This window comes from Erpetoichthys calabaricus, chromosome 15 (genome assembly GCF_900747795.2).
Source record: "Erpetoichthys calabaricus chromosome 15, fErpCal1.3, whole genome shotgun sequence".
Taxonomy (NCBI): Eukaryota; Metazoa; Chordata; class Cladistia; order Polypteriformes; family Polypteridae; genus Erpetoichthys; species Erpetoichthys calabaricus.
The window spans coordinates 53,071,415-53,094,979 of record NC_041408.2 but is presented as its reverse complement, the minus strand read 5'-3'; the positions used below and the strand labels follow the sequence as shown (position 1 = coordinate 53,094,979).

Genomic DNA, 23,565 nt, shown 5'->3' with positions numbered 1-23,565 from the left:
TTTGTATAGTGCCAAGGTTTTTTTTTTCTTTTGAGCCTTTCTAATTTCACTGGTTTTATAGTCTCTAACCTGCTCTGCATGTGTTTAGCGCCAACGTTTGTAAACGTCTTTATGAAGTTCTACTTTGTCTTTTACTCATTATCTTTTAATTCTGAGCCGGATTGGACATGCTTTTTTTTCAATTCCACTTGTTCCGGGCTGATAATTACTTTCCTTATTTTCTGAATTTGCACCTCAATTATTCTTTGTTGCTCTTTTTTTTTTTCTTTCCGCCCCACTTTCTTCTTCACGTAGATGTCAACATTTCATTTATAACGTACTATTCTTATACACTTTATATGCGCAGAGAGCCCTGGATCTGTGTATGCTCAAATCCTTCACAAGACTGAATATTTTGCTGCCTATTGTCCTATTTGATAGATTATAAATAGGGCGTGTTTTTGGTCTCACGGGTAGATTGTAAGTAGGGCGTGTCTTTGGTCTCGCGGGTGTTTAAAATGTCTTCCAAGAAGATCACATATCGTAGACTTGCTTTTCCATTCCAGGATTTTCTTTTATATATAGAGAGATAATTTATTAAAAGCAATGGTAATAAAGGGTTTAAACTTCTTACCACAGTAAATAATGCAATGTAATGCTTTTTCTGAGTGAAGGATAAAAGCAAAAAAAAAGACTTGCTATTTAATCAAGCAGTCCAGGAAATACAATGCAGTTGTCAAAACTTTTGAAATTGTCAGGAACCAAAAATATATGATTAAAACAATACTGTATGTGGGGTACCTACACATTTTAATTCTCATTTAATCAGTTGCCCCAAACTATAAAACTGTGCATTTAGAAATATGCTTTAAAAACATACTATATTTATTAGAAGAAAATTTCATTTAGAAGTAAAAAAATAAGGTAATGACATTTCACATAGAATATATTCGATTTTTGTTGATTTTTTCATTCAGCTGTCATGCTGGTAAGACAGTCTTTTCTTTACAATAAAAATAAATTTCTGCAGCTTTCAGAGAACAAATAAGCAATAACATTATAATTAAACCACAGAAGAAATTGTATGACTTTGTTGCTATCTTGTATAAAATACTGTAATTTCAAAAGTTAGTAATATCACAAAATTACAGTACAAAATATAGTGATGGATAAATAAGATAAAATAAACTGAAAACTACAGGACATCTAAGATTCAGGAAAATATAATGAAAGATAAACATATCTAATACAGAAAGTTTCATGATGTTAAAGTGAATAGGGTTCTTCTAATATATGAAAGAATGGTTCTTACAGAAAGCCTATATCTTACCTACACCCCAACCAGACTACTGTACAGCCCTTTTATAATTATGTGAAACAACACATTTAAAGTAAGAGGTTGGGCATAATTTTAAGTCAATAACTAGATATATGAAATACACCTTGCAAATGGAACATTTATAAAAAATAACCAGTTCTCAAAGCTTTCAATTCTATTGTTCATAAGGTAAATGCTATTAGTATTTGCAGCAAATATATTATAGGGATAAAAGTGTTAAGAACACTTAATCAGAGTACCTTGCTCCTTGCTGTAAATCATCATCAGGCAGAATTTTCTTGATAACCCACAAATAGCTCTGGTAGGTAATGCCAGTAATGACCCAAATCGCTCTCCATGAGGTTGGCTGAAGCAGACAATAGGGTCAGGGGCACTGGGTGAACCCACGTATTCTCCCCATTTCAGACCTTTAATCCAGGGCAGTGGGCTCTGAAACAACATATCACATACCTTCAGTTTCTTTGGATATTCTTTGGATTTTAAGCTAACATGGGTAGGTACTAAATGGAAAATAATAAAAATTCAATTTTGTCACATTCACATAAGTAAAATAAGCACTGTTCATTAGTGACACAAAAAACATTACTGTCAAAGATTTACTTAATTTAAATTAATATTAATAAGTATTACAACATAAAAGTGAAAGTAAATCAATTAGTGCATGCTGTATAAAATACTTCACTTTTAACTTTTTGCAGTTTAACCTTCATGAGGTATAGAGAAATTGACATACATTTAAGATAGGTTTGTGCAGTCTTTGGAATGAGAGATTACAATTTAAGGCATAACTGCACCATCTTCAGCCCACTCACTAAGTGGAAGAACAAAAATCTAGCTTCTTGAGATATTTTTTGAAGTTGGTACTGTCATATTCACATTGACACTCACTCCCCCGAACAGTAAGCTTTCTTAGAATGACCTTCTGTCATGGGTTTCTCTGATGTAAAAGCTAAGTCATCAAAGCAGACAGTGCAGAAGGAAAATTTTTTATATTAGCATGAAAATAGTAAATTAACATAAAGAGCCATAAAAATTAATTAAAAGCTTCTAAAACATTAGATTAAGCACAAATTAGAATTTTAAGAAAATAAGATAGGTCAAGTAAATAGTTAACTAAAAAATCAGTCATTTTGCATTATTTTTTAAGCTTACAGCAGAATTGCTAGTGTAGGAAAGAACAGAAAAAAGAACAAAAAATGACGTATAGAAACCAACTTGAGAACAGCATAAGAAGATTGAGAACACCTGTGTCCAAGGATAGGAAGCTAAAAGAATGACACCACAGAGAAAAGATGGCTCTGGAAGGCACGTAAAGAAACCAGCTGGATTGATGAATCAGCAGAAAGGCAACAAAAGGCTTTTGCTGTAGGCAAGGTCAGACTGATGCGATGTATGAAAGAAATATTAGTAAAGGCAGACATTAGCAATAAATATCTATACTAATACTAGGGGGCTCCGCCCCCTGCTCGCTTCGCTCGCCAACCCCTGGCGTTGGGGCATGACAAAGAGTGAGATGTATGAATGAGATATAGAATAGTGTGGAGGTGTGGATGATGCCTATAGAAAGCAAAAAATACAGTGTTTGGCACAGAGTAATGGTTTATTGGAATATTTGTTTGTACACAACATTAGTAGTAAAGATGGTGTGTTGTCCTTGAATGAGTCTTCCTTGGCATGGAGCATTTATAACTCTAACTTTAACGTCAGATGAACGTCGAACACGTGAGAAGGCAACATAAAGTTGTCCATGTCCAAAAATGGGCTCAGAGAGGTAGATGCCAACCTTGTCCATGGTTTGTCCTTGTGATCTGTTGATGGTCATGGCAAATGCAGGTTTAGTGGGGAACTGTCGGTGTTTCAATGTAAAAGGTAATTCTAGGTCAGAACCCGTAAGGTCAATTCTAGGAATGAGAACAGTATTGTTAGCATGTGATCCTGTAAGAACTGTTGCTTGAATAACATTGTGTGTCATGGTGTTGACGACTAAACGTGTGCCATTGCATAAACCCTGTTTAGTGTAAAGGTTTCTTAATAGCATGATTATTGTTCCGTTTTTAAGGCTAAGATTGTGTTGTGGTAATCCGGCCGGGTTAATAGTGTTCAAATATTCTAAGGGTAAATTCATATGTTCATTGTCGTCATCAGAGTCAACTTTGTTATAGCTTAGAAAGAGCCGTGCCTCTCCAGGAAGTAATGAAATGACCTGGTTATTAATGTGATCAACATTAATATTTTTTGGACATAATATAGTGCGTTGTGTTAAAAGGGGTATTTGGTCTAATGAGATTGCTGTTCCAAATATCTCTGTAACTAAGTTGTCGCAGATAAAGGATTGGGGAATTGTAATAATATTTGTGTGAAGTCCACCTGTATTGGTGAGTGTACCATTTCCCAGTTGTAATAGCCAATTGTTATATTCTGGATCTGGACATCGCATGTTTTGCACTAACTGTATTGTTTGAAAGCAATGCCAATTGTCTGCGTATTTTAAGGTGGACTGAACAATAGCTGAGCGCATGGCATGTGGAACAATAGCCAAGCATTGTCTAAAATCACCTCCTAATAAAAGTACTTTTCCTCCAAAGGGAATATTATTATTCATCAATGTTTGTAGAAGTTTATCAATGGTGTTGAGTAAGTGACTGGATGCCATTGTACATTCATCAATAATTAACAGTTTCGCAAGACGGATGTCATATTTGTCCACATATGCGAAAGCAGTATGGGCCATTGCCTTTTGGTGGCCTGATATGTACTCCAGTAGATGCAAAAGCAAATGAACTATTGTAGGATGTAATGCAGTTCATAAAGTTTTTACTTTCATGCACATCGTTAGTTAGAAGCTTCTGTAGATATTCAGGATATGAATGTAAAGGAGGCAGTCTAACCTGACCCTTTTGACAACAACGTGTAAATTCATTATTTGTATTGCCAGTTGTTTCTTCAGGGAAGTTAAGTGAATGACAATGATTGCAAATGACATTCATTAATCCCAATGAATTTTCCTCAATAGTGCACTCATTATTGAACGCGTTGTCAGCCAATTGGCGCAAGCGTTTATCAGGTGTCTGGCGTTGATGTCCGCGACGGGCAGGTTTTGCTTGTGGCGTTTGAGAGGCGCGTTGTTGCATGTCCAGTATTTGGGACGCGCTATTTTGGAGGTGCAATCGATTCGCCTGTGCTTTGCTAAAAGTCCGTTTCAGTCTACGTCGTGCATTGTTTGTATCGAGCCTTGTCCGTTTTTGTATGTCGGTCAGTTGTGCTTTCTGTTTTTGTAGCCTTGCGTGCTTGTTTTCTGTCAGTTCATATGCGCGTTGTAGACGTCTGCGCTCATTTATGCTGTCTCTTCGCTCCCGTTTTTGTATGTCTGAGACGCGAGGTCTTTCGGTTTGAACTCGTGCCTGTTTCGATGCAGCACTTTGAGACGCGCGCTGTATGCGTCTACGTTCATTGTGTCTGTCCATTTGGGCACGTCTCTGTAACGGGGTTATTTGAGCTTTGCGTTTTTGGATCCGCGAAATTTTTTGCTCCCGGAGTTTCAGAAGCGCGTTGTATGCGCTGCCGTGTATTTTGTTGTTTCATGCGGGTTCGTGTGTTTTGTCCCGTTATCCGAGCCGAATTGTTTTGTACCCGTGAGCGTGTATTCATGACTTGTTTGTTCCTCAGCATGCGAAATATGGATAAGTAATAAGGAGGATCGCACTCACTGTTAATATGGAGCCTTTTCTGCAGTTGAACGGTTAATAGTGGTTTATTGTAAGGAGATCCACGTATGCTGCATAGTGTGAAGGTGTTGAGATGACGTATGTTTAATATGGACGGTTCCTTTACAAATGGGGCTTTGCGTGTCACTTCTTACTGATGTTAGTTTGTTTGTGGGTCTGATTCGTCGTTGTTGTGAACGTGTCGTGTGCCATGTCTCGTCTCTAATGGGCTTGGCGTGGCGGTCACGGCTTCTTTTTTTTGGTGCGTTAGGAGCTTGTTAAATCCTCCTCTTTGTGTGGGTCCCCTTTCGTGTGCAATGGGATTCGTGCGGCGCTGTGTGGTTTTCCGGCGTCTGTTTACGGGTTAGGATTGTTGGTGCGCGAGCGTCTTCTTTCTTTTTGTGTGCCAGGGGCTTGTTGAATCGTCCTCTTTGTGTGTGTCCCGTCCCTTGCTTGTAGGGTGGCCGGGGTGGTTTTGGGTTCTTTTTTTTTGTGTGCCAGGGGGCTTGTTGAATCGTCCTCTTTGTGTGTGTCCTGATCGGTGCTTGTAGGGGGGGTGGGTGCTTGCAGGTGGGCGCGAGCGGCTTCTTTTTTTTGTGTGCTAGTTTCGTGTGCAATGGGTTTCGTGCGTCGCTGTGTGCGTCGCCTGCGTTTGGCGCCTCATTTCTTTGACTCCTTTTTTCTGTGCTCACTCCTTTTTTCTGTGGTTGCGTTTCTGTGCTCACTCCTTTTTTCTGTGGTTGCGCCCGCCTCTCGCGGCGCCTCATTTCTTGGGGCGCCTGTGCAGTACGTCTTTTTGCGGCTACGGCCCATGGCCGGATGTCCCTGCGTCCATCCAGTTTAGCATTCTCGGTTAGTAATATGGAAAAGGCAAAGCCCTCACTGACTCACTGACTGACTGACTCACTCATCACTAATTGTCCAACTTCCCGTGTAGGTAGAAGGCTGAAATTTGGCAGGCTCATTCCTTACAGCTTACTTACAAAAGTTAGGCAGGTTTCATTTCGAAATTCTACACGTAATGGTCATAACTGGAACCTGTTTTTTGTCCATATACTCTAATAGAGGAGGCGGAGTCACATATCGCGTCATCACGTATTACGCCTCCTACGTAATCACGTGAAGTGAAAACAAGGATGAGATTTACAGCACGAGTCAAACGCGGGAACGAAGGTAAATGACGTTAATTGTTGAGTGTCTTTTAATACTGTGTAATTGTTGAGTGTCTTTTAATACTGTGTAAGCATACAGATTAACAGATGTGCAATTAAACGTGTGCATTTATGGGGTCATTTCTCAGGCTTAAAGCTCGAAGTGATCACTTGAGTGAAGGCAGCTTCACAAAAAAACAGATCCTTAACAAACTGTTATTGGTATATTTTACCTCAATTTTAAAAGGTTTTCTTTTCTTCTTAATAAAAATTTAAAAGCAGAACTTCGCTGGTGCAAACCGCGGGGATTTGAGCGACTGACGCATACAGACATATTCATGAGTGCAGGTACTTCGGAAAGAAAGCACCATGTAAACCTAAAGTTTAAATTAAGTTCATAGACCTACAAAAGGTTGCCACTGATTTCAGGCAAGATTGCTTTTCTCCTGTACAACTATACGTTGCATTCTCAAGAGTGTGCTTGCACGGCTTGGTCATATTACAACCGGAGTGCTGAACTGACAAACTGGTATACAAACAGAACAATCGTAAAAACAGGATTAAATAAAAAGGCTGCTTCCGTTGGCGAAGCAACGAAAAAGGAAGACCTTATATGACGTTCGTTTATAAAACAGCGGAGAGGCTGTGTGAAGTCAGCTACACAATAAAACAGATCCTTAACAAATTGTTAGTGGGATATTTTACCTCAATTTAAAAAGGTTTTCTTTTCTTCTTAATAAAAATTTAAAAGCAGTACTTCGCCGGTGCCAAGCGCGGGGATTTCAGCGACTGACACATACAGATATACTCATGAGTGCAGGTACTATGGAAACAGAGCACGGTGTAAACCTAAAGTTTAAATTAAGTTCATAGACCTACAAAAGGTTGCCATTTATTTGAGGCAAGATTGCTTTTCTCCTGTACAACTATACGTTGCATTCTTAACAGTAAGCTTGCACGGCTTGGTCATATGCCAACCGGAGTGCTGAACTGACAATAGATTTATTATTATAGATATATATATATATATATATATATATATATATATATATATATAAGGCAAAGCCCTCACTGACTGACTGACTGACTGACTCATCACTAATTGTCCAACTTCCCGTGTAGGTGGAAGGCTGAAATTTGGCAGGCTCATTCCTTACAGCTTACTTACAAAAGTTAGGCAGGTTTAATTTCGAAATTCAACGCGTAATGGTCATAACTGGAACCTCTTTTTTGACAATATATTGTAATGGACGGCAGCTCGATGGCCGTGGGAGGCGGAGTTGAGTGTCACGTCATCACGCCTCCCACGTAATCACGTGAAAAGACTGTGAACGCAGTAGGGAGAAATGAAGGAAGAGCCGCAAACAGCGAAAAACAAAAAATTCATTAAACAATTGAGAAGGGAGCGAAACAATAAGAAGCGAGGGACTGAAGCATACAAGCATCTTCATAAGGGAAACAAAGCACGGTGTAAAACATAAGTTTAAATTAAGTTTATAGAAACGCTCCCGCTGCGGATTGCAATAACATATTCGCAAGATAAAAGTTTAATGAAAAGACACGAGGTATAAACAAACCACACGCCGTAGCGCAACGTTAGGGGCTTCACCTCTGACGCTGACGTTCAAGGTTCGATTCCCGAGAGGGGATGCAATGAGTGTGTACGCATGAAGAGCACAGAATTAGGGCGAAACACGTGTCGCATACTCTTTGCATAATTTGAAAGAAAACAATTTCAACCATTCTATGATCTGCGTCTCGCAACTGAAAGACAGCACATGGCGGATGTTAGCCGACTTGCTGACCGCAACGTTAGTGGCTTCAACTCTGGCGCTGACGATAGAGATTCGATTCCCGAGAGGGGATGCAGTGAGTGTGTACGCCTGATGAGCCCAGAATTAGGGAGAAACACGTGTCGCATACTCGTTGCATTATTTGAAAGTAAACTATTAAAACCATTCTATGATCTGCTTCTGGGAACAGAAAGAGGGCACGTGGCGGACGTAAGGCGACTTGCTCACCAACCACAAGTGTAACCTGGCAGGTAACCACCCATACAATCAGATTGTGATTCAGAAAACGAATGCCATGAATGTAATTACCACGAACTACATACTGTCAAATAAACGAAACACACGCCGTATAGCGACAGCTGTGAAAAGGGAGGTTCACAAAAAAACAGATCCTTAACAAATTATTATTGGTATATTTTCAATCTGTTTAAAAAGGTTTTCTTTTCTTCTTAATAAAAAATTAAAAGCAGTACTTCGCCGCAACGAAGCGCGAGAATTTGGCTATATATATCTGCTTCTCGCAATTAAAAGAGGGCACGTGCCAGATGTTAGACGACTTGATGACCAAGCCTAAGCGTTACCTGCCAGGTAACCACCCATACAATCAGTTTGTGATTCAGACTAGGAATGCAATGAATGTAATTACCCCGATCTACATACAAGGCGAAAGTCTTGCAACATTCAAAGATGATGGTTTGGGATAAGTACACCATGGAAAATAAAAGAGCTTATGAAGCCTTGAACCGAAGAAAGCAAGATCTCGGAGATCATAAAAAAAAATAGGAGATAATGTCGTTTTACTCGCTGTAGATTTTAGTCAAACATTACCAGTTATTCCACGAGGGAGACCAGCAGATGAACTCAACGCGTGTTTAAAATCCATGCTTCTCCCACGGTCGGTTATATGTCGCGTGTTCTCGGGTAGGTACACCAAAAAATGTATACATTTAAGCATGTAATGGGCAAACAAAAAATGAGGTATACCCGAAGGCACTGCAGTAGTACTCAATGTAACTTTACTTCTTAAATGTTAATGTTTTACTGTTTAATAATTTATACGCTTCTTATATGTTGTTCAAATTCTTTTATCAAAATACCAGTGACAGCGCAATGCACGATAACATGGAGTGAATACACCATACGCATCCGCCCACGGCCGCCCTGGTGTGCGCAGATAGGAGTTGATTCTACAATAAAATAAAATAAAGACAAAAAGAGTAATACAATCATCACCCATAAAGCGGATAGTAGACGTGACGTACTATATGTGTACCAGATTTCAAGTCAATAGGTGAAACGGTTTGCGAGCTACAGGTGATTTAAAATCCTGGACAGACAAACGAATAGCCACGGTAGCAAATTATAGAAGAAGATTTTACTGTTTAATAATTTATATTTATATGAAATGTGCTTCTTATATATTACTTCATATTCTCATATGATAATGATGTTAATGTTGTTTATATTGATTTCTATGTTATTGTAAGTGCATGTATGTGTGTATATGTATGTGTGTATATGTATGTGTGTATATATATATATATATATATATATGTGTATATGTATATGTATATGAAAGCAACACTCATAACAATGACAACACAATTACATTGACAATCATGTTACGTTATTTTTAAAATGTTTCCTTTACTTTTTCATAACCTCTTTAACACACTACATATATAGATATATAGATATATATATATAATATAGAGATATATAGATATATATATATATATATATATATATATATATATATAGATATATAAGTATATATATATGTATATAGATAGATAGATAGATAGATAGATAGATAGATAGATAGATAGATAGATAGATAGATAGATAGATAGATAGATAGATAGATAGATAGATATCCATCCATCCATCCATCCATTGTCTCCCGCTTATCCGAGGTCGGGTCGCGGGGGCAGCAGCTTGAGCAGAGATGCCCAGACTTCCCTCTCCCCGGCCACTTCTAGCTCTTCCGGGAGAATCCCAAGGCGTTCCCAGGCCAGTCGAGAGACATAGTCCCTCCAGTGTGTCCTGGGTCTTCCCCGGGGCCTCCTCCCAGTTAGACGTGCCCAGAACACCTCACCAGGGAGGGGTCCAGGAGGCATCCTGATCAGATGCCCGAGCCACCTTATCTGACTCCTCTCGATGCAGAGGAGCAGCGGCTCTACTCTGAGCCCCTCCCGGATGACTGAGCTTCTCACCCTATCTTTAAGGGAAAGCCCAGACACCCTGCGGAGGAAACTCATTTCAGCCGCTTGTATTCGCGATCTCGTTCTTTCGGTCACTACCCATAGCTCATGACCATAGGTGAGGGTAGGAACATAGATCGACTGGTAAATTGAGAACTTCGCCTCGCGGCTCAGCTCCTTTTTCACCACGACAGACCGATGCAGCGCCCGCATTACTGCGGATGCCGCACCGATCCGCCTGCCGATCTCACGCTCCATTCTTCCCTCACTTGTGAACAAGACCCCGAGATACTTGAACTCCTCCACTTGGGGCAGGATCTCGCTACCAACCCTGAGAGGGCACTCCACCCTTTTCCGGCTGAGGACCATGGTCTTGGATTTGGAGGTGCTGATTCTCATCCCAGCCGCTTCACACTCGGCTGCGAACCAATCCAGAGAGAGCTGAAGATCACGGCCTGATGAAGCAAACAGGACAACATCATCTGCAAAAAGCAGTGACCCAATCCTGAGCCCACCAAACCGGACCCCCTCAACGACCTGGCTGCGCCTAGAAATTCTGTCCATAAAAGTTATGAACAGAATCGGTGACAAAGGGCAGCCCTGGCGGTGTCCAACTCTCACTGGAAACGGGGTCGACTTACTGCCGGCAATGCGGACCAAGCTCTGGCACCGATCGTACAGGGACCGAAAAGCCCTTATCAGGGGGGCCGGTACCCCATACTCTCGGAGTACCCCCCACAGGATTCCCCGAGGGACACGGTCGAATGCCTTTTCCAAGTCCACAAAACACATGTAGACTGGTTGAGCAAACTCCCATGCACCCTCCAGGACCCTGCTAAGGGTATAGAGCTGGTCCACTGTTCCGCGACCAGGACGAAAACCACACTGTTCCTCCTGAATCCGAGGCTCGACTATCCGACGGACCTTCCTCTCCAGGACCCCTGAATAGACTTTTTCAGGGAGGCTGAGGAGTGTGATCCCTCTGTAGTTGAAACACACTCTCCAATCCCCCTTCTTAAAGAGGGGGACCACCACCCCGGTCTGCCAATCCAGAGGCACTGTCCCTGATGTCCATGCGATGTTGCAGAGGCGTGTCAACCAAGACAGTCCTACAACATCCAGAGCCTTGAGGAACTCCGGGCGTATCTCATCCACCCCCGGGGCCCTGCCACCAAGGAGTTTTTTGACCACCTCGGTCCCAGAGATGGGGGAGCCCACCTCTGAGTCCCCAGGCTCTGCTTCCTCATTGGAAGGCATGTTAATGGGATTGAGGAGGTCTTCGAAGTACTCCCCCCACCGACCCACAACGTCCCGAGTCGAGATCAGCAGCACACCATCCCCACCATATACAGTGTTGACACTGCACTGCTTCCCCTTCCTGAGACGCCGGATGGTGGACCAGAATCTCCTCGAAGCCGTCCGAAAGTCGTTCTCCATGGCCTCCCCAAACTCCTCCCATGCCCGAATTTTTGTCTCAGCAACCACCAAAGCCGCATTCCGCTTGGCCTACCGGTACCTATCAGCTGCCTCCAGGGTCCCACAGGACAAAAGGGTCCTGTAGGACTCCTTCTTCAGCTTGACAGCATCCTTCACCGCCGGTGTCCACCAACGGGTTCGGGGATTGCCACCACGACAGGCACCGACCACCTTACGGCCACAGCTCCGGTCAGCTGCCTCAACAATAGAGGCACGGAACATGGCCCATTCGGACTCAATGTCCCCCACCTCCCTCGGGATGTGGTCAAAGTTTTGCTACTTCTGACAGGGGGCTCTGCCAGACGTTCCCAGCAGACCCTCACAACACGTTTGGGCCTACCACGCCTGACCGGCATCCTCCCCCACCATCGAAGCCAACTCACCACCAGGTGGTGATCAGTTGACAGCTCTGCTCCTCTCGTCATCCGAGTGTCCAAGACATGTGGCCGCAAGTCCGACGACACGACCACAAAGTCGATCATCGAACTGAGGCCTAGGGTGTCCTGGTGCCAAGTGCACATATGAACACCCGTATGCTTGAACATGGTGTTCGTTATGGACAATCCGTGACGAGCACAGAAGTCCAATAACAAAACACCGCTTGGGTTCAGATCGGGGGGGCCATTCCTCCCAATCACGCCCTTCCAGGTCTCACTGTCATTGCCCACGTGAGCATTGAAGTCTCCCAGCAGAACGAGGGAGTCCCCAGAAGGTATGCCCTCTAGCACCCCCTCCAGGGACTCCAAAAAGGGTGGGTACTCCGAACTGCTGTTCGGTGCATACGCACAAACAACAGTTATGACCCGTCCCCTCACCCGAAGGCAAAGGGAGGCTACCCTCTCGTCCACCGGGGTAAACCCCAATGTACAGGCTCCAAGTCGGGGGGAAATAAGTATACCCACACCCGCTCGGCGCCTCTCACCGGGGGCAACTCCAGAGTGGTACAGAGTCCAGCCCCTCTCAAGGAGATTGGTTCCAGAGTCCAAGCTGTGCGTCGAGGTGAGTCCGACTATATCTAGCCGGAACCTCTCAACTTCGCGCACTAGCTCAGGCTCCTTCCCCTTCAGAGAGGTGACATTCCACGTCCCAAGAGCCAGCTTCTGTAGCCGAGGATCGGACCGCCAAGGTCCCCGCCTTCGGCCACCACCCAACTCACACTGCACCCGACCTCCTTGGCCCCTCCCATAGGTGGTGAGCCCATGGGAAGGGGGACCCACGTTGCCTCTTCGGGCTGTGCCCGGCCGAGCCCCATGGGTGCAGGCCCGGCCACCAGACACTCGCCATCGAGCCCCACCTCCAGGTCTGGCTCCAGAGTGGGGCCCCGGTGACCCGCGTCAGGGCAAGGGAAAACGCCATCCAAAATTGTTTTTCATCATAGGAGGTTTGTTTAACCGCTCTTTGTCTCATCCCTCACCTAGGACCAGTTTGCCTTGGGTGGCCCTACCAAGGGCATAAAGCCCCGGACAACAGAGCTCCTAGGATCATTGGGACACACAAACCCCTCCACCACGATAAGGTGGCGGTTAAAGGAGGGAGATATATACATATCTACATACATACACATATATATATCTATATATATATATCTATATATATATATATATCTATATATATATATCTATATATATATATATATATATATATATAGATAGATATATGTGTATGTATGTAGATATGTATATATGTGTATATATATGTAGATATGTAAATATGTATATGTATATATATGTGTCTGTATATATATATACTGTATATATATGTGTGTATGTATGTGTATATATATGTTGATATATGTATATATATGTAGATGTGTATATGTATATATATATGTATATACAGTGGTGTGAAAAACTATTTGCCCCCTTCCTGATTTCTTATTCTTTTGCATGTTTGTCACACAAAATGTTTCTGATCATCAAACACATTTAACCATTAGTCAAATATAACACAAGTAAACACAAAATGCAGTTTGTAAATGGTGGTTTTTATTATTTAGGGAGAAAAAAAAATCCAAACCTACATGGCCCTGTGTGAAAAAGTAATTGCCCCCTGAACCTAATAACTGGTTGGGCCACCCTTAGCAGCAATAACTGCAATCAAGCGTTTGCGATAACTTGCAATGAGTCTTTTACAGCGCTCTGGAGGAATTTTGGCCCACTCATCTTTGCAAAATTGTTGTAATTCAGCTTTATTTGAGGGTTTTCTAGCATGAACCGCCTTTTTAAGGTCATGCCATAGCATCTCAATTGGATTCAGGTCAGGACTTTGACTAGGCCACTCCAAAGTCTTCATTTTGTTTTTCTTCAGCCATTGAGAGGTGGATTTGCTGGTGTGTTTTGGGTCATTGTCCTGTTGCAGCACCCAAGATCGCTTCAGCTTGAGTTGACGAACAGATGGCCGGACATTCTCCTTCAGGATTTTTTGGTAGACAGTAGAATTCATGGTTCCATCTATCACAGCAAGCCTTCCAGGTCCTGAAGCAGCAAAACAACCCCAGACCATCACACTACCACCACCATATTTTACTGTTGGTATGATGTTCTTTTTCTGAAATGCTGTGTTCCTTTTACGCCAGATGTAACGGGACATTTGCCTTCCAAAAAGTTCACCTTGTGACTCATCAGTCCACAAGGTATTTTCCCAAAAGTCTTGGCAATCATTGAGATGTTTCTTAGCAAAATTGAGACGAGCCCTAATGTTCTTTTTGCTTAACAGTGGTTTGCGTCTTGGAAATCTGCCATGCAGGCCGTTTTTGCCCAGTCTCTTTCTTATGGTGGAGTCATGAACACTGACCTTAATTGAGGCAAGTGAGGCCTGCAGTTCTTTAGACGTTGTCCTGGGGTCTTTTGTGACCTCTCGGATGAGTCGTCTCTGCGCTCTTGGGGTAATTTTGGTCGGCCGGCCACTCCTGGGAAGGTTCACCACTGTTCCATGTTTTTGCCATTTGTGGATAATGGCTCTCACTGTGGTTCGCTGGAGTCCCAAAGCTTTAGAAATGGCTTTATAACCTTTACCAGACCGATAGATCTCAATTACTTCTGTTCTCATTTGTTCCTGAATTTCTTTGGATCTTGGCATGATGTCTAGCTTTTGAGGTGCTTTGGGTCTACTTCTCTGTGTCAGGCAGCTCCTATTTAAGTGATTTCTTGATTGAAACAGGTGTGGCAGTAATCAGGCCTGGGGGTGGCTATGGAAATTGAACTCAGGTGTGATACACCACAGTTAGGTTATTTTTTAACAAGGGGGCAATTACTTTTTCACACAGGGCCATGTAGGTTTGGATTTTTTTTCTCCCTAAATAATAAAAACCATCATTTAAAAACTGCATTTTCTGTTTACTTGTGTTATATTTGACTAATGGTTAAATGTGTTTGATGATCAGAAACATTTTGTGTGACAAACATGCAAAAGAATAAGAAATCAGGAAGGGGGCAAATAGTTTTTCACACCACTGTATGTAGATATGTGTATATGTAGATATGTATATATAAGTATGTATGTTTATGTATATATATGTTTACATAACCTCTTTAACACACTACTTCTCCGCTGCGAAGCGCGGGTATTTTGCTAGTAGTAGAATACATTAGAAATTAACTTTAGCATAGAAATGAAGACAAACCAAGCATGCCAAGCAGATAATTAAATAAAGGCACGTGCCATAGTTCAATTTTAATTAAAGCTTAAGCTTCGGGCCACTATTATAAAAAAGTTTGGAAGGCTCAGAAAAGGAAATGACGAGAGGAAATCCATATATGGAATCAAGGCCTTGGCCAGTTAAAGAAAATAAGAAAAAACAAACTAGAAGTGAATAATAGACAAGTAGAAATACCGAGGGGCAAGCTGCAGGAAAGTGAGGAGATGATAACGGTTCCCATGGGAACTCAAGGTATCGGCTGGACAGGAGTAAAGGGGATTCAGAGAAAGTGAGCAGATGAGCTAATTCGAACGAGGTCGAAGAGATAAGAAAATGACATATAAGTTTTGGATTTGGAACTGTTCGGGGCTCAGCTCAATTTGGCCGTATTGGGTTCAGTCCTTGTTATTTTTGTTATTATTATGGTTATTATATTGCAATAAAACTGTAGACTCTGTATGCCTATCCCGAGACTCCTAATAGCCTTTATTTCAGGTAAAAAGCCTTCTGGTGACGATTTTTAGCCACGACATTCGGTGACCCCAAGACGTGATAGAATAACAGGGCAGCTGCATGAATCCAGCGGCAGGGACGATGCTCTACGAAACGAACACAGATGGTGGCCACCTATAAGGTAAGCGATATTTTCGCTAAGTTAATTCGTGTAAAGTTTCAGAGAGCATCCGCCCCTCCAATGGAGACAAGCAGCATTTGGCCCTTTCTAAAATGGACAAGTAGGAATAAAGGATGGGCAGACAGACTTAAATGGAATGTGTGAAGCTGTACAGCTGAATGTGATTGTATGAATGAGAGAGCAGTAAATAAGACGCCCCGATCCGGTAGACGGAGGACGGGGGGCTGCATGGTACAGTAAATAAGACGCCCCGATCTGGTCAGACGGAGGACGGGGGCTGTACTAGTAACGGGTGGTGTTGAAATCCTATCAAATACTAAGGTTGCCGTAATAACGGTGAACCGAGTATAGATAGGTGTGAAATTCCTGTGCCAACACCCCTTGCTGTGGCTGTATATGTTCTCCAGTAAGGCGTGAGCGAGAAGGCATTGCCACCTGTCAGCAAGCCATTTTGAGAGCCAGTGAAAACGTTTCTTTTGGTAAGGTAGGGAAGCACAGAAGTGCTGTATGTGTGGAGTGCATTAAAGCGCTGCAGCAATCAAAGAGGCACATTAGTGCAGGAATGTGTGGAATGCATTAGAAGCAATGTGGCGAGTGAAGCACAGAGGTGTTGAGTGCAGAAGCGTGAGTGGCACATAAATGCAGAACAAGTGTAGGGCAAAATAGGGCACTAGGGCTAGCACACTAGGTGCTAAAAAGTGTGAGTGAGTACGAGTGTGGAATTAGGGAATGTAATATATATATATATATATATATATATATATATATATATATATATATATTTATATATATATGTATATATATGTATATAAAAAAGTGTGTAACTTTTCGTGTGAAAAAATAAAAGAAATATATTGCATTAATAGAAGAATAAAGAAACGTGTGTGTAAAAGTAGATATATATATATATATATATATATATATAAATTTCACCCTGTAAGAGGAAGAGTAGAGCTAAAACATTCAGTAAAAATAAAAAAGAGGGCTATTGTTTTTTAGATCTTGCATTTGCAAGAAAGAAAAGAAATAGAAAGAATAGTAAAAAAAAAAAAAAAACAGCTAAGTGAAGTGTAGGCACACACAAACATATGTTTTTAATTGCCCCATCCCCGAAAAAGAAATGATTGAGTAACTGTATGAGCTCCGTTATCTTTTAAGTGGTAGTAAAATGAGCCACAGGTTATGAGACAAGTGTGAGTGTGAATGAGCTCTGAGACCCAAATAGTGGTTAACGAGAGACACAGTAAAGTAATCAAGCACATAACCAGTGTGAGTGGGATTTTACAATCAAGCACCTTTTTCATAGAGATAGATTGAGAGATTTTTTTATCAAAATGGTGTCACTGCTAGGAGTTACAGCAAATAAATATATAAAAGCCAAGATTTATTACTGTGGTTACAGGTTGTGGGAGAAGCAGGCAGCAACATTTATGGCACAAGAGCACATTGCTGAGTGGATCCTGCAAATAACTCATGGATAGGAAAATTAGGAGAAGTGCGAGCATTTGGGAATTTGAAAAAGTATTATAATTAGAATTTGGATGTTAAAATGTGAAGTTTTGAAATAGTTAACTGGATTCAAATACTTGTGCTTCATGTTACTCCCTATTGAAAAACAATTTGAGCCGTATTTACAGTTTGATAAGAAAAGCAGCCTTCAGAGAAATGTAGGAGGAAAGCACCAAAAGAAAAATTAAGCAATAGAAAAATGTGTGAGTATATAGATTATGTGTGTGTATGTGTATGTACATATTTTTGTGGAGAAAGAATATAATTAGATGCGCTAAAAAGAAATGTGCACTGTATTTGACTTCAAAGGTACCTGGGGCTCGCTGATGTCTGCGTATGTGTGTGCGTGCGCGCAGCTTGTCCTGTGTTGTGTGTGTATGGGAGTACGAAAGCAGAACATGGAGACCTCTGGGTAATGTAGTTCAATTGTGATTTATGGAAACTGCCTTTTACATATAAATTTCCAAAGCTTTGAGCAAATATGGGTTAAAATAAATTTGAATATGTGTAATAATTGGAAAAATGAAAACTTATCCACTTTTAATTATGCAAAGGGTTATAAATATGCAAGGCATCTTTACTTCAGACCCTGATCATGTCTTGGGGAAAAATGTTCTTTTGATAACTTTAACATACAGGGGAAACAATTTCTTTCAATTTCTTCTGTCCTTCACTTTTTCTTGTGACCTGTGTATACGAGGTTGTTTTTTCTGTGGAGTGTGGGGTGGCACAGTGGTTAGCACTTATGCTGAGGTTTAAGCTCATATGTGATTTGTGTTAAAGCTTTCATGTTGTTTGTTTTGAGTTAATATTCTCTGTGACAGTGTAGCCTTTTTCTGGGAATGCCGTCTTGATATTGTATTGTACTGTGTGATTTCTCGATAGTTGGATTTGTCCTTATTGATGCAGGATTGGATCACCACGGAAGCAATTTCCTTGTTGTCGCTGTGTCAATCCACCAAGGGAGTCTCCTTGATCTAGAAATCAGCGCTGTTTACAGCCGAGTAGGATTGTGTCCCTACATTTAACAACAGCTAGCGTCATGAGAGGCTGTTTTAAGTTCGTTTGTCCCGATTAGTAACGTTAAGTGAGAGGGAACTTGCTCTTCTTCAAAGTGCATTTCTTTCTGTTTCCTTTGCTACATTGTTTCCAAATATGTATATGTTGTTGCAAATAATAAGTAATAATAAGTAATAAAACTGGGGTAAAGTTGAGTGTGTTAAAAATGGATGGGGAGATTTTATATATGTTATATAGTGTATTAAAGGGTTCCCTGTGAATGCATGTTAAATAAGTTTAAGTGTGTTTGTGAGTGTGTCTAAACATGTAGTGTTGTTCAAAAGGATGAGATGAGATGATTGATATTAATGTACATGTGAATATAACTGTTTATTGAAATTAAAAGAGCTCTTAATTTTAACTGAATAAGATATGAACAGGTGGTGTAAAAAGGTGTCCAGATTAGGCATGATACAATATGAGCACCCCTTTCATTTGAGTACTGGCCAGGCTCAGATGAAGGGAGAATTTTTATTTAAAAAGAGTATAAATTTTAATGGAAGGAAACATTCTTTAAAACAGTAATGAAGCCGAAGAAAAACAGTGGCTTCCAATCTAGGTAGCGTTTTGTACTGAGATATGCTATAAATAGCAGGGAATAAGGGGGGGTTAATTAACAGAAAGACAGACTGTGCTTTTTGTAGTTAACATTCTGGAAAACATGCAATAAACATCAGAAAGATAATAATGAAAGAACGTGCACGATCTGCCGGCTCTGGCAGAAGGTTATGGGGACAAGAAATCAGTGTATGTGACTGAAATAGATTTAAAGTATTTTCTTAGTTTGAGATTCTGAAAAGATTACCTAACAAAGAAGTTGATTTTTAATTTTGAATATGGGTGGGAATGTGCTAATTTTCTAGAGGGCATTTTAAAATAAAGGCATATTTTGCATTATAGGGTATTTTGATATATTGATTTCTTTCCTCATTCCCTTTTTGTGTAATAAGTAACTTGCATATTTTAAATGTGAAATAAAATGAAATGCTGGTGTTTGTATCACTATAAAGCTGATGAAAGGTTGATTTTTTTTTTATAATTTGATGCTTTAATGAAAACTTGAATGGGACATTTTATTAACATTCTAAAACCTAAGATCAAAATATATGTGGTACTTTAATTAATAAAATAATTAATAATAAAAGAAAGAAATAAATACTTGGGAAACATGTAAAGAAACTTTAAGCTTTTAAAGTCCAAACTCATTTTTGCTGCTAAGTAACCTTGAAAATGATTTAAGAAACTTTTAGTGGGAAGGGATAAAATATTTTATTTCAATGACCTTGTTAATCTGAGATATGGTTCAAATATACTTACATATGAACATCTTGTGTAAAAGGGAAAATGTTTTTAAGATTTTACATATTTAAACAATGTTTTACAATTAGATACATGGGAGAGGAAATGTGGAGCCTAACTGTGTTTGTTAAATTTAATGTCTAAAACAGTTAAGAATTTACCCGTCCAGACTTTGGATTTCTTTCTTGACTCTACTTATTATGCTATGACATGTTCTCTGAAGGTTGCTGGTATACATTGCCATCTAATTAGGGGAAAGGTACAGTGAACACTGGGACAAATAAATCTATGGATAATTATTGGCTGAATTCTTCTTGCTTTTTACATCAAACTTCACAGAACATGGCTCTTTAACTAATAAATTCTTGACCTTCTCTTTGCTTTTGTTTGTTTTCCATCCCTGAACGTATTGTTTTCCCTGTAGGAGAGTTATAATGTTTGGCTTTTATTAAATTATTAATTTGTTGGGATCAGTTTCAGATACCCTCTTGCTCCACATCTCCTCTAATAGTAAGATAATAATAGCATTATTGACACAAGTGTCAATAAGGGGGGAAGGGTTGGTATAAGTGTACAAGTAAAAGTTTAGTTTTGTTTAATTTTGTTCAATTTTTATGGAACAAATGTAGATAATCTGAATATTATGTCAACACAATTACACTATTTGTGAGACCAATTTTTGTAATGATTTATTATTGAGTACATTTTTTCTTGATATATGTTAAGATTGACTTTATTTTAATAATGACTTACTTGTTATGAGGGACATGTTTTTAATTGAGTAGAAATTGCAATTGCGGCCAAACTGGAAATAACTATAGAGGAAAGCTGAACATTGTGCTTATCAATTTCAAACTTTACTTTGACTGCTTAAAAGCAAATTGACTTGGAAAAGCACAGACTGGATTGAAATGATTGTTTTATTGCTAGCAATATTTTTAATAGGGGTACCCCCAACGAAACAGATCTGACATCTTATGACATATTATTTTTGGGATCCATAAGTAGCTACCAATGAAGAATTAACATGCTGACTGTTTAAGTGAACACTTTTTAAGTCTTTACATCTGCAGGTGAAAGCTATTTTTTCCTAGTAAATTATAGATGACAGCATTTGAAGTTGAATCCAGAGATTGGGCTGTGATAAAGATCTGCAGATAAGCTAATCATCTTACTCCAAGGAGAACCCACCCGTACTAGAGATGGGATCAAGTCATGGATGAGGCCGACCAACTGACTACTGGATAACATACTTCAGTTCAAGTCCAAGGCATCATGGATCACTGCTGCTAAGAGCTCAACTGTGATGGTGATGATTGAGCCCAAAAGATCATTGTGGATTCCGAATCGTAGATGACATCTGCCTGCTTTGGTCCAAGACTTCTAGATGTGGTCCTTTTAACCTTGGGATATTGGACCCCAACACCTGCTTTAATCCTTACCAGAGAAGAAAATTTGTCACACTTTTACTCTGCAGGGCTTGATGTCATTAGTCGAAGCCCACTTTAATTGTCCACTTGTTTGACAACTAGCAACATCTTTCAAAAAGTATTTGAACCATGAACTTGTACAAGGTGTAGAAAGAAAAGCTAATTATCTGCAAGCAAAGCAGAATACAGGGACTCCTAAATAATATGTATTTGATGAATGTTTGTATTAATGGAATACTGCATGATTATTGTGAATTCAAAGTGGTTAAGAATAAGATATTTTTAAATAAGTATTTTTATATGCCTTCTGATATTTAGTGTGAGATAATAAGTTACCTTTAAGGACCAATGATTTGTGTAATCTGGAGTTATTAAGAATAGAATCTAATCGAACATAAAATAACTAATGGCGATTGTTAGGTGACTGTCATTACAGAGGCACTCAACCATTGCTAGTTAAGGACCGTCCAGTTTAGATATTCTAGGTTATTGATTCTAATATTATAACAAATACTGTAGAGCTTCACATTTAGGTACATTTATTAATTGAGAAGAATAATAGTAAACTTATGGGATCACACATCTAACTAGTATTTTGGGAATAAGGGACATTTACAATAGGTCAGACCATCCATAACCTTTAGAATAGGATGACACAGTTCAAGCTGACATGTTGATGGCGATACAGGACAAGTAGTTATTGAATTTATTATAGTCAGATAGTGAAATGAAGTAATAATTTGGCCCATAGGAGATGGAGTGTCTTATACATATGATGGTGAATGTGTGGTCTGTGAAATAAAAGCCCAGATAAAAGTTTGAAAATCTCTGCTGGTGACAGAAGATTTGAACCTTTAATGAGAAGCCTGGGTATAACCCTTGAAATTTGAATATGACCTTGGAGATGACCCAGTGATTTGCATTTTGGAAAGTAGTGCTGACATCTTCCGAAGGGAGGATTGACACCTACTGTCCACGAAATAACTGCATTAATATGATAAGGGTGGCTCAAGATTGAGACCACAGCTGGGAGTAAATATGGGCAACTTCATGAATGAATGTGTTAAGATGTAAGCATGGTGAAATGTATAAGGACTTTATCTCTGATTATTATTGTGCACATCAGTGACAACATAAAACTGAGAACTTTTGAGTTTTTTAAAGTAAGTATTTGGTTATCTGTGTCGCCACCAACAGATCTGATTGTAGATGATCACAAAGAACTATATAGGTATATTAAATAGTTATTTCACCACATTTAGAAATTGGGACAATTCTGACATTATGTGTTTAGTTTGAACTCATCTTAGAAACAAAAAGGTAAAACCAATATACTTAGTACTGGCTTCATTTGAACTTAGGGACATGGAGACCTATATTTGCCAAAGTAGGAATTACTCTCTTGATTTGAATCATTGTGTCTTTGAATGGTATTTTGCTGCTTATTTCCAGTTTTCTAATTAATTGTTACCAGAGTTGCTGTCAAACATGTGTACATCCAAGTTCTTGAACCATGGACATCTTCAGCTACAGATTTTGATTCTCTTCTTGATGACAATATGGATAATGAAATATTAAACCAAAAGGCTCCCTGGGTGAAGTGCTAGTAACCACTCCCCAGGGAAGTGACCCTCTACCTGGGTTGAAGAAAAATTGTTATTTCACTGGAAATATATTTCTCCAAGTGAAGGAAAAGCACTTATTATAGACAAATGTTTTATAATTTTAATCCTTCTGTATTATTTTCTTGTGACCATCATGGATTATGTTTTATTCACATGTTATTCAATTTTATCTGTACTTATGATTGGTTATGCACATATTGACTGTAAGGATAGGCCATGAAGTCTTTTACTTGTCTCTATTGATTGATAAGGGGAGATGTTTGGCTCCTGTGCCACCAGAGGAGAGGTACGGGTGTTGAAGATTAGGGAGAACTGACAGGGGTCTGTATTAGGCCAAGAGGACGATTTGAACCGACATCCCCTACCTTTCTTTTGGAATCAGGTTAGGTGGTGAGGCTTAATAAGCCTCAAAGGGAGGAATGTAGAAGGGAAATTTTTTATATTAGCATGAAAATAGCAAATTAACTTAAAGAGCCATAAAATGTAATTAAAAGCTTCTAAAACATTAGATTAAGCACAAATTAGAATGTTAAGAAAACAAGATAGGTCAAGTAAATAGTTAACTAAAAAAATCAGTCATTTTGCATTATTTTTTAAGCTTACAGCAGAATTGCTAGTGTGAGAAAGAACAGAAAAAAGAACAAAAAATGACGTACAGAAACCAGCTTGAGAACAGGATAAGAAGATTGAGAACACCTGTGTCCAAGGATAGGAAGCTAAAAAAAC

The 23,565-nt window shown here is 39.8% G+C and overlaps 1 protein-coding gene across 1 annotated transcript in view; it reads right to left on the bottom strand.

Moving 5' to 3' along the window:
* Nucleotides 1–23,565, bottom strand: part of LOC114666077 (lysosomal-trafficking regulator-like) — a 125,588-nt gene that overhangs the window by 50,567 nt on the left and 51,456 nt on the right. The window contains exon 16 of the mRNA XM_028820815.2: nucleotides 1,558–1,747. Within this exon, the coding sequence (XP_028676648.1) occupies nucleotides 1,558–1,747 (190 nt within the window). The remainder of the gene's footprint in view (nucleotides 1–1,557; nucleotides 1,748–23,565) is intronic.